Consider the following 13236-nt stretch of genomic DNA (forward strand, 5'->3'; position numbering starts at 1 on the left):
ATATACTGTACATTTGGAAGGGATATTTTCTGCACCTGATATACTCGAAAACAATTAAATGACGCTATTCAAAAGCAGATGAAATAAACAGCAAAAAGCTTCATCATTTGTGCTTGCTTTCCGGTAGGTAAAGGCAACAGTGTCACCAGCTTCCATTAACGAATCAAAGAAGAATTTATTGCACAAATCCCAGATTGTTAGGTTACAGATGGAGAAAGATTTATTTCAGTCGCTAGTACGAGTTTTTAAAAAGTCACTGTATATCTGCTGTAACAGGAAAGAACTAAGAACATCATGTCGTTAAAAGATGCAGTATTTTATTGTCGTCATATAACGTGGCAAAATTGCTAAATTGGTAACGCTGGGTATTGTCTGCATCCTTCTTGTGCTTGTTACATGCTGCATTCGAGTGAGTAAAATTGAAGCGTTGGGTCACGCGGCCACTGGCTTTTCCTCGACCCTTAACAACACACACAAACCTAAGGGTACGTCCAAGATGCATGCTGGTTTTCTGAGTCAGACAGTCGGTGCCGAGTCGGCGTAAGTATATCCTTTGTTGCTAAGCGGGACTGGCCATAATGCTCCTGCGCGCAGGAAGCCTGAGCACTGGTAGTCTGACTCAGATGTTTACCGGAATGATTAGTTCATTCTGGTTTCAGACAACCTGCCGCGCAGGCTGTTGATTTTAATGTTGGGTGTGTTTGACATTTTGTTAACGATGGATATCGAGGATTTGATTTCAAAAGTTCAACTTAATTCCCCGGTATGGGATAAGCGAATTAAAGATCATTCCAATAGGAATATCGTCGATGGCTGTTGGATAAAGATTTCTATAGAAATGAAGACTGGAAAAAAAATTGTTTTCGTCGGCAAGTAACTGTGGAAAAAGGTGTTTGTGCTCCCCGTAAATAGATCCTAATTCATTAATTGGATGTATATCACTTCTCATTCGTTTTAACTTGGGTGTAACATTTTCACTTAGCAGCAATAGAGCTGCAGCCTGTTCCCTTGTTAGTTCCATACTACACTGATCTGTTGTATCTCGTATCTTTTCTTTTATGGCAGCTCTGTCTGCGCTGACAACCAGCTTTCATAATGGCCACATCCCACCTGCCGCTCGGGGCCGACTGTCTGACTCAGACAACCAGCACGCATCTTGGACGTACCCTAAGCCAAACAGACTTCTACACCTGTTTTACACAGTCTTTATGCGCGGAGGTGGTACCCGTGAGATCTGGGACACACACTCAGACACGCGCCGTCAGAGCGCACGTTGGTTTGCGCGCTCGTTCAAATTCAGGCAGAATACATTTTCTTGAAATTTAATACGAACTGTTCTTGAGAAGAAAACATTCCTCTACCTCACTACCTCACGAGCCACTCGTGCTAAAGTCACAATGATACGTTTGCTGTATGATGTTCGTTTCATGTCCTCTGAGCGATCGCCGGTGCGAGTAAGGACTAAGTCACTTGCTCATTGTCATTAATGACTCAGTCTTCTCTAGATCGGCAGATCCAGTTGGATGGGGACTTTGATCACGCTGCTCTCGCTGGTCCGAGCGAGCATGGCAGGTTAGATAATAATAATGCTATTTGCTTTACGTCCCACTAACTACTTTTACGGTTTTCGGACACGCCGAGGTGCCGAAATTATGTCCCGCAGGAATTCCTTTACGTGCCAGTAAATCTACCGACACGAGGCTGACGTATTTGAACACCTTCAAATACCACCGGACTGAGCCAGGATCGAACTTGCCAAGTTGGGGCCAGAAGGCCAAGCGCCTCAACCGTCTGAGCCACTCAGCCCGGCTGGCAGGTTAGAAGCCGGACTCTGGAAATTATCAACAACATTCATTCTGCTTTATCTGTACAACTTTTATAGGAGATATTGTGTTTTATGATCATGTCATTATATAATGCCATTTTTATGTTATTTAGAAGTGTCTTTCATACAACACGAAGTGGGCTATTGTAACTAACCGACAGGGACTTGTCTATGCATGTCAATGATAGTAAGCGTCATAACCTGTCAAAGTCTTTTTAAATTTTAAGTGCTCATTCGTTTTCGTACCCTCTCTCACTGTACCTTATAATGAATTTTTGAATTTAAAGTACGATGAGATACTTAGAAAGGATTTTTTATATAAGCACAATGGGTAAAACATCATCTTTCACAGCCTACAAAATGTAATATTCCTCTTGCTGTTGCATTTACAAATATAAAGATTCCAAATATTTCATGTCTTACGATATGATGACTTTGAGTCTCCGCAGTAGATGTCCTTGTCTACAGCCTCTTTGAATTGAACTTAAAATGATGATAATTTTATTATTCTGGCAATACTAGGTTATAGCCTATTATATCACAAGGAAAAATTACTTAATTTCATTCGTTTACAATCAATCATTAATTCTTGGCTGAGTATTGTTCCTTCTTTACAAACAACCTTCGTGGGAACGTTGCGTGTATTACTTCAAAAATGGATATCGCTATATTTTTGTGTATTTATTCTCTACTGCGTTGATATGAAATTCAGTCTCACTGCTAGTTCGGAATTCAATGTAGTCTTTATAATCGTTATCGAACCATAATGAGAGTTTAAAAAAAAGATCAGGTAGTTTATCGCACACAGGCTTCGTTCCAGAAGAAACTTTTCATTGACAACATGTTCACATTCTCCGTATTTTGCATTTGGGATGTTGTTATTCTGGACATCTACGATTATTTATACTATTGATGGCATTTCAACGTTCTGTAGACTACTGACATCATTCAGACGTGCCAGGAGATGAATCAATCAATACTGATCTGCATTTAGGGCAGTCGTCCAGGTGGCAAATTCTCTATCTGTTGTTTTCCTAGCCTTTTCTTAAATGATTTCAAGGAAATTGGAAATTAATTGAACATCTCCCTTGGTAAGTTATTCCAATTCCTAACTCCCCTTCCTATAAATGAATATTTACCCTAGTTTGTCCTCTTGAATTCCAACTTTATCTTCATATTGTGATTTTTCCTATTTTTAAAGACGCCACTCAAACTTATTCCTCTCCTAATGTCATTCCACGCCATCTCTCCGATGACAGCTCGGAACAAACCACTTAGTCGAGCAGCTCGTATTCTTTCTCCCAAGTCTTCCCAGTCCAAACTTAGCAACATTTTTGTAACGCTACTCTTTTGTCGGAAATCACCCCACCGCTGTCACGAAGATGTTCCTTTACACACCACTCAATCTATCTCCAGAAAGTTACAACACTTAAACGACTTATTAAGCCGTTAGTAAATCCTTATTTTTTTAGGTCGGCACTAGGATAATTTAAATTTCAGTCCAAAGAATTCTCATTTCATTCAGTCTAATAATGAATTTAAATTAATACGCTTTGACTAAGAGATAGGTTTTTGAAGTCTTCCTGTCTTGAGGTCTTCTGTGTTTTATTATTTCTCACCCATCTTCGTAAAACCTTCCTCTACTTCTTTCTTTCACATTATATTTATCTTAGTGTCTCGGGAACCCGTTCACTTGCCATAAATACTTCACTGGTATATTCAATTATGACTGTTCATAATGACAGACAATTAATGCCGCGCGTATCTACATTAAACACTTACCCAAGCAGGATGCAATCACTTGGGATATGTGCGGAAAATTTCTGCTCTACAATATTACAGACATAATTTAAAAAGATGCTAGTTTCTGTAGTTTTCTGTTTCTGGATGCCGAGACTTTGGCGATATTTCAAATTACAAGGAGAATAAATACATTTCTAATTCTGATCGAGACATGTGTCCATTTACGTAAATTTACGATCTCAGTATGCCACGTATGTCTACCACGGTTTCATTGTCGCAGTGATTATATCACTTTCATGTTTTAAAATTGTTATCATTCTCATTTAACCGTGCAATCTCTCGACGTTATCCAAACGAATAAAGTTTTAAGTTCTTCATTAGTACATTATAGACAGACCTGTATTATTATTATTTGAGTATTCAATATCTTCAACAGGAGGAAATTTCATTAGCAGTGTGTGTAGCAATACACTGGAAAATGTTTCATTCCACATTTTATGGCTACTGTAATTGCTGATTTTTGTTCACCACGAGGCTAGTTTGTATGCATTTATTTCACCCTTTCATATTTAATTGTTTCTTAAATGCACAGGCCACATCAAATTCCGACTGTCTTAAGAAATGATCAGAAACGAATTCACACATGTGTTACCCTATATACACGACTGTCTTCTTGGACTTGAGACTATAATTTACCTGAGAAGACTATACACGCTCAAAGCATAAGGGAATGCATTTATAAACAGTAATAAAAGTAACGTTTAGTTAAAACTGCGAGAAAGACGGAAATCTTACCTGAGAGCATCCACCGTTGTTTTCACTGCATACATCCACCTCCTCACAGTGTGACTGATCTCTTAGTCTCAGACCCTGTGGACAAGCACAATGGAAGCTGCCTGGAGTGTTGACACATTCATGAGAACATTCGCCGTTACGTATGGAACATTCGTCGATGTCAGCGCACTTCCTATTTTCATGTGCGAGCCAGTATCCTGAGGGACAGCTACAACGGTAACTACCTGCCATGTTTGTACAAATGTGAGAACAACCACCATTCTTTATTTGACATTCATCTACATCGTCACAAGTCCTTCTATCATCAGTAAGAATGTAACCTGAAGGGCAACTGCAAAGGTAACTGCCAGCAATATTTTCACACGTATGGGAGCAACCTCCATTGTTATTAAGGCACTCATCTACGTCTTGACATGTTTTATTGTCGATGCCGAGACTGGCTCCGGATGGGCATGAACAAATAAAACTCCCAACAGTATTTTTGCAAGTGTGGGAACATCCGCCATTCTTTATCAGACACTCGTCCACATCTTGACAAGTTCTTTCGTCATACCCCATTGAGAAACCGGATGGGCAAGTGCAGTGAGGACCTGAGGGTCCACTTGCACAGCCATGTGAACATTTCTGCTTGTAATTTAAACAGGCATCCACCTCATTGCAAGTTTTATTGTCGGCGTCGAGGTGATGGTTATCTGGACAAGTACAGATGAAAGTTCCGGGTATGTTCATACATTCATGACTACATCCACCGTTGTCTTTCAAACAATCATCAATATCAACACACGTTTTATTGTCTTCAGAAATATTATATCCAGTTGGACAATCACATCTGACACCTCCAGGAGTGTTCAAACAAGTGTGTGAACAGCCCCCATTCGAATCCAGGCACTCGTCAACGTCAACACAAGTCCTTTTATCACTGCTGATATAGTGACCAGGAGGACACCGGCATTCATAGCTACCAACATTATCTACACATATATCTGTACAGCCTCCATTATTCACGAGACATTCATTCATATTGACGCAATTTCTTTTATCTCTATGCAGAACATAGCCATCGGGACATCCACACTTGTGATACCCATATCTGTTCTTACAAAGGTGACTGCACCCGCCGTTATTCACAAGACATTCATTAATATCCTCACATTTGAAAGGGTCATCATCCCTAAGTTCAAATCCTCTGGGACATGCACAGTAACTACTTCCCTCGGTATTAACGCACTCATGTGAACATCCTCCATTGTCAAAATCGCATTCATTAACATCTGTACAAGTTGTATTGTCGTCATCAATCTGTAAACCCGAGGGACAGTTACAATGGCTGCTTCCTTCTGTGTTAACACATTCATGAGAACATCCGCCGTTTTCTTGAGCACATTCATTTATGTCCCTACACGAACTTTGATCATCTGCATCTAACTCATATCCATTTGGACACGAACAAATAAAGCTCCCGTCGGTGTTAACACAGTTATGAGAACATGCATTCTGTTCATCGCATTCATCTACGTCCTTGCATGTCTTGCGATCTCTTGCATCCAATCGGAAACCCACGGGACAGCTGCACTTGATGTTGTTTCCAGTACTGCTACAGTAATGCGAACAACCGCCGTTCTCAACCATGCACTCATCAACTTCCAAACATGTTTTTCCATCATCCTCTAATAACCGGTAACCTTCTGGACAAGCACATTCAACCCCTCCGTCCATATTGGCACAGAGATGAGAACACCCCCCATTGTTATCCATGCATTCATTTATATCTTCGCAGCTCTTCTGGTCTAATCCCAGCCGGTAACCACTCTCACACTCACAGTGGTAACTTCCATGGTCATTAACACAATTGTGTGCACAAACAACTATTTCATTTCCATCGACACACTCATCAACGTCTTCACATGTTCTGCGATCGTCATCCAGAAGAAATCCACTAGGGCATTCACACCTGAAGCTTCCTATCTCATTGACACACCTGTGAGAACAGCTGTGATTTTTAGAGCATTCATTTACATCTTCGCATGTTCGACGATCGTCTCCCAAAATATAACCATCAGGACACTTGCAATGGAAGCTACCTAACTGATTGATGCAAATGTGAGAACACAACGTCTCTGTAGTGTTATTTTCCTGGCTTTCACATTCGTTCAAATCTTCACATGTTCTGAGGTCCTCTCCTAGTACGTATCCACTTGGACAAGTACATTTGAAGCTTCCGTGTTCGTTAACACATTTATGAGAACATCCGGAATCAATTTCATCTTCTCCACATTCATCAATATCCTCACATGTCTTCATATCATCAAGAAGTACCAATCCAGGAGGACACGTACACCGAAAACTGCCATGGTCATTGACACATCCATGAGAGCAACCAGGGGGAGGGTCATTTTTTAAACATTCGTCGATATCTTCACAGGTTCGGAAATCATCTTTAAGTACAAACCCAGATGGACAAGTACATGTGAAACTTCCAATAACATTAACGCATCCATGTGAACAATTTGATTTTTCATTTTCTCCCTCTATTGTAAAACATTCATCAATATCCTCACATGTCCTCAAATCACTTCCAAGTGTAAATCCAGCAGGACACGTACATTTGAAACTTCCGTGATCATTAACACACCCATGGGAACATCTGGGCCCTACGCCATCTCCTCCGTGCACTGTACATTCATCTATATCTTCACATGTGTTAAAATCATCTGTCAAAACCAAACCATTAGGACATGTGCATTTGTAACTTCCAAATATGTTGATACAAGAATGGGAACAATTTGCAAGGCGACCACCTTGCCTTTCTTCACATTCGTCAATATCCTTACAGGTTCTTAAGTCATCACTCAGAATTAGGCCGGTGGGGCATTTACAGGTGAAACTTCCCACTTTATTTACACATTCATGCGAGCATCTGATATCACCACTATCTTCATCGGATTGCTGGCATTCATCAATATCTACACAGCTCTTTAGGTCGTCTCCCAAGTGAAATCCAGTTGGGCATAGACACTGGAAACTACCAATATCATTTATACACTCATGTGAACAACCTATGCTTGAATTGATATATTCAAACTCTTTGCATTCGTCGATGTCTTCACAAGTACTCCAGTCACTTCCAAGTTTAAAACCATTGGGACAAGCACATTTGTAACTTCCGGGTTCATTAATACACTCGTGAGAACACACAGCGTCATCTGGATCCTTAGAGATACACTCGTCAATATCTTCACACGTCCTCATATCCTCACCTAGAACGTATCCATTAGGACACTTGCATTTAAAACTTCCTATTTCGTTCTCACAGTCATGTGAACAGTGAGTGCTTGTTAAATCTGTACATTCATTTATATCTTCACAGTTTTTATAGTCATCCTTCAGTTTGAAACCGGACGGGCAAGCACAGTCGTAGCTCCCAGGTGTATTGACACATTCATGAGAACAATGAACTTCAGTATGATTCGTAGTACACTCATTGATATCTTCGCACGTTCGCAAGTCACTTTGAAGTACAAAACCGCTTGGACACGCACACTTAAAGGATCCTGGCTCATTAATACAATCGTGAGAACACTGAGGATGAGTTTCATTATCCTCAATATTGCTGCACTCATCTATATCCTTACATGTTATCGAATCGCTGTCCAATACATATCCATCGGGACACTCACAACGAAAGCTACCAATTTCGTTGATACATTCATGAGAACACCCACCATTATCAGCAAGGCATTCTTCAATGTCTACACAGGTGCGAATATCGCTGCCTAATTTAAAACCATCGGGACATTCGCAATGGAAACTTCCTATATCGTTGACACATTGATGAGAACAACCACCATCTATTTCGTTGTCTTCCAAGCATTCATCAAGATCTTCGCACGTTCTGTCGTCATCAGCAATATCATAACCTTCAGGACACGCGCATTCAAAGCTCCCAGGTTCATTGATGCACTCGTGGGAACAGTTTGCATCTCCAGTTTGGCATTCATCAATATCTGCAAAAGAAAACAAAACATTACACTGAGCTTTTACATAAATATGGTTCACTTGAAACTGAGAAATGATCTGATTACAAATTGTTTCTAGATCATGAACGTGCAATGACGATGGTGATGACTGTTGTTTAAAGGGGCTCATTGCTAGAATAGATTCTGAGTGAAAATAAAGGTAGTCAGCATCAAGTGATAGCATTAATAACAAATTTCTCTTCATACGAGTATTCGGCATTGATTCCATGAATACTTAAGGATGAAGATATATAATATACTTTCTTATTTCGTTAGCGGAAGAAGTATTGTACAGTGCAGTGAAGTGTGTGTATCATAATGAAGTCTGTAAAAGAGTACTGGGAGTTAAAGAGTAATACACTCAACAAGGAGGTCACTGATAGTGTTGTTACTAAAATGATTACTAGTAACTTTAAATTTCATTCGTTAGCTATCGGGTGATTGAAATTTATTATAAACTACTTGCCTTATTCTCGCATTGGATAGTGATTTCTAAAATCTAGTTACCTCTCATTCGGAGGCCCCGAGTTTGATTCTGGGCCAGGTCAGGAACTTTTACCTACATCTGAGGGCTGGTACGAGGTCCACTCAGCTTACGTGATTACAGTCGAGGAGCTATCTGATGGTGACATAGCGACACCGGTCTAAAAAGCCAAAACTAGTGGCCTGGAAGATTCATTGTGCCGACCACACGCCTCCTCGTAATCTGCAGGTCTTCGAGCTGAGCAGCAGTCACTTGGTAGGCCATGGCCCTTCGGGGCTGTTACATCATGGGGGTAGGACACTCTTCAGTGTGTCTGAATGTTTCATAACATTTATAGGCGTTATGATCACAATACAGCATTTTGATTAACATACACAAAATCTACATAATTTTTACCAATTATTTGTTCACTGAGGGAAATATAGATGGAGTTATTTTCTGTTAAGTATCTACTTCAAATTCCAAAACATCATGCTGAAGAAGTAGAAGTAGAAATAAATGATTGTTCGGGAAACTTGTTAATTATATCACTCAAAATGTATCTCCATATCGTTTATAGTGATGAAAATATATGTTCTTTTCTTGTTTCAGTGCTGTCGGGCGGAGTTCTAAGGAAAGCTCTATGAAATGTTCGATGACACAGTGCAAATTAAATCATCTTATACTTCGCTGCAAGTTAAAAATGTTGACCTGAGTAATTGAGATGAATCTGTATCCGGTAATGTAGAAGCTCGCGTTAGTGATTTCCGTGGACAATTATTAAACGAGGAATGGAGAATATCGTACTAAACATTTTTCGATTTAAAATATGTCTGAAGAAAGAACTGTATTCACGGGAAACTCTCCCAAATGCCCTGCTCTTTTAACCAAGTCACTCTAGAACAGGGCCATCCAGTCATTGCACTCCGAGAGCGCGCCCGCGCTCGGGGAGCACTGGGCAGTCAGACTAGCGCTCCTTCCCCTACCACCGCTACAGTGTGGCAGCGAGGAGACTGGGACAGACGGATGATGTTCGGACCGCGGTGACTAGGTACGTACGTACAGACGTGCGGTCGACGGCTTTTGTGGGTTTGTTGACATCAAAATACACCGCATATATAAATCGAAAGGTACTCCAATTATGGAATATGCAGGAAACGAAATCAAGTGTTAAGTAAAGAATAATGTGATTTATTCAAATCTGAAATTAGAACATATCTGAGAGGAAAATTCAACAAAATTTTACAAATATGAACAGATAGTACAGACCTTGAGTGGCTTTTGCTCAGCCGTTTTTACGAGCTTTTAGTTTTGGAGCAAATAACCTTCTCCAAGTTGGGTACAATATTTCTGGACACAGCTATTCTTAAACAATTGCGAAAGTTTCTATCGCTCATCGCTGTACGATGTTTACTTTAGTTAAGATTAAGAACCGAAAAGAAACGCTCACAAATGTACGTTGGGCCGAACATTGACAGAACTTTACATGCACGTTGATGCAAAAGGGAGTATTCTTCTTGCGGAAAGCCGCTGTTTAGAAATCTTCTATACTTCGTGACATTAGAAAGCGGTCTTTAAGACGAACATTGCACTGTAGTTCAATCAACTCAATTGTGGAGCACTGTCTGCTCTAAGAGAAAATGGTCGAACAAATACATCTAACACCGCTTGGAGTTCTGATAATTCTGAAAATCTCTTTTGAAACTCTTCTTGTAATTGGCGAATTACCTGCAAGTACTCATCAAAGTCGACACTTTCTTTCACTGTTTCAAGCTATAGAAAATGTCCTGTGTTCCTTGCACGCATTTGGTTTTCCCACAAAATCGATTTTCTTTTGAACGCTCGAATTCTTTCCACCGAATCGCAGATATTGTGCTTTTCACCCTGGAGCGGAGTGTTCAAAGCATTCAGATGGGCAGTAATGTCACTTAAAAAGGCCAAGTCTGCCACCCACTTAGGATCACGCAAAAGAACTTCGGGCCGCCCTTTCATGTCACAAGAGTTATCTATTGCGTTCCGCAAGCAAAAACCACAATGAAGCACCTTCGCCTTGCTCAGCCATCTTACTTCTGCATGGTACGGGATATCCGGATACTCCGCTTCGATGTCATCCAAGAACTCTTTGAATTGACAGTGCGTGAGTCCATGGGTGCGAAGAAAATTTACCATTCGCACAACTGTTCCCATTAGGTCTTTAAGCATGGCGACTTTTGCACAGATTGCCTCCTGCTATATCAAGCAATGGATCGCCGCCTTAGAGCATTACCGCTCTCAGCCAGTTTTACTTTTACATAGCTGAGGAACCTCCGAGCGTAGACCACGTAAAGCAGGAGCTCCCATTTTAATCCCATTGACTCAAAAACACCCTCCACAGCTTTTAAAATTTCGAAAGCGGTAGTGGTGTCTTTGAGAGCTACCTAGTCTAGGAAATCCTTGGTGACCCGAAGATCGTCATCCACCCCTCGAATGAAAATAACGAGCTGAGCTGTGTCTGCATTGTCGGTTGATTCGTCGAGGGCGATGGAAAATGATATAAAATTTGCTGCCTTGTCCATTAATTGCTGTTCTATGTCAACGGTCATATTGTCTATTCTGCGAGCCACAGTTTAACGAGAAAGAGAGTTTTTGTCAAATTTCTCAACTAGCTCCACAGGACAAATACATGCCGCCGCGTGCATTAGGCACTCCTTGATTAAATTCCCTTCCGCGAAGGGTTCCTCAGCTTTGGAAAATCGCAGTGATCATTTATAGCTCCTCAATCTCCTGTCAAAAAAAATACGGCAAGTCACAATTTTTGTATTCTTCAGATAATTCAAACATTTCTTCATTCCCATTTATAAACAATCATTTTCAAATTTAAAAAAAATGATACGTATAGAATAGTGCTGCTTGAAATTTTCTTCCATTTCTTCCAACTTCGATTAGCGACTGGCGTCTGTCAAATCACCATAATCATCCCTGTGATTGCCACTGTAGTGCCGTTCCAAATTGTGTTTATTTTAAACACACTAAATCTCGGTGGCACACGAAACATTTGGCATGCCCTTTATAAGCTGTACAGAAAAATGAAATTTCCCATTCTGCTATATGATGTTCAGTCATGACAGCTGTGCCCGGCTCCATGGCTGAATGGTTAGCGTGTTGACCTTTGGTCATAGGGGTCCCGGGTTCGATTCCCGGCAGGGTCGGGAATTTTAACCATAATTGGTTGATTTCGCTGGCAGGGGGACTGGGTGTTTGTGTCGTCTTCATCATCATTTCATCCTTATCCCGACATTCAGGTTGCCTACGGGAGTCAAATCGAAAGACCTGCATCTGGTGAGCCGAACTTGTTCTGGGACACTCCCGGCACTAAAAGCCATACGCCATTTCATTTCATTTTTATGACAGCTGGGAAACTGATTTAGTTTCATTCTGTCAACAAAGCGCATTGGACTAGACTAGCGACTGATGGATCGGCTGCTCGCTCAGCCAGCCAAGCTCCTCCCACCTCTACCGAAACTATCTTCCCCCAAAGCGCTCGGGGCACTGGCTTGGAGCGCGGCCATAGCGCTGTTTGGATGGCCCTGCTCTGGGAGAGTGACCATTAACTTACTGCTCCATGACGTCACCCTCCTGCGCTCTCGTGAGTTGCAGACTACCAAAAGCACATGCAGAAGAGAACTGAGTGACATCAAATAAACTGACCTTTCAGAGAGGGTAAACCGGCTCGTCATTTGGAAGCATTATAGGCTCATGTTAATAAACTTCACATATTCGCAAATCCATGGAGATTAAACATTGATCCTACATTAATTTGGAATTAAAGTAATAATAAAGAAATTTCAGTTAGTATAGTAAATTATTTAGAGCTCATATTAAACTGAGATACGTGGAAAATCTATTCACATGGTGAAGTATAGCACTTTACAAATGTTATTTCTTAACTTACAGCCTCTTGCATTGTATTACGTTATGAACTGAAATTGAAAGATAACATGGTAAGATAGCTTACGATATAAGAAATATTAGGACAAAATAGTAGTAACTTAAGTGGTAGAATAGTATCTGAGTGAAAATAAAGGTTGTCAACATAAAGTGATAACATTAATAACAAATTTCTCCTCACACGAGTATTCGGCATTATTCGTTCGGGTTTTTTTTTCAGTATTGGGAACTTCAGTGGAAGCATTGTTCTGAATTACTGTCCCGGTGTCGGAGAACGGTTAGGTGATGACTTGTGTCCTAGTAGTGCATTCTCTTATTGCAGTCAAAGAGTTGGGAAATACCGAATCGTCCGAAGAACTGAACAATTATATAACGTAAATCTACCTAGTATATGCTGCAAAGAAGGATGAATAAAGGTAGAGACTGTGGAAATCACATGTAAATCTACTGAGCTGAGTGGCTCAGAC

At 40.6% G+C, this 13236-nt stretch overlaps 1 protein-coding gene across 1 annotated transcript in view; it reads right to left on the minus strand.

The window, feature by feature from the left end:
• The window catches only part of LOC136863557 (fibrillin-2), a 618768-nt gene that overhangs the window by 211293 nt on the left and 394239 nt on the right, over window positions 1-13236 (minus strand). Inside the window, exon 6 of the mRNA XM_067139937.2 lies at window positions 4364-8367. Within this exon, the coding sequence (XP_066996038.2) occupies window positions 4364-8367 (4004 nt within the window). The remainder of the gene's footprint in view (window positions 1-4363; window positions 8368-13236) is intronic.

Source organism: Anabrus simplex, chromosome 2, assembly GCF_040414725.1.
Source record: "Anabrus simplex isolate iqAnaSimp1 chromosome 2, ASM4041472v1, whole genome shotgun sequence".
In the NCBI taxonomy this organism is placed as follows: domain Eukaryota; kingdom Metazoa; phylum Arthropoda; class Insecta; order Orthoptera; family Tettigoniidae; genus Anabrus; species Anabrus simplex.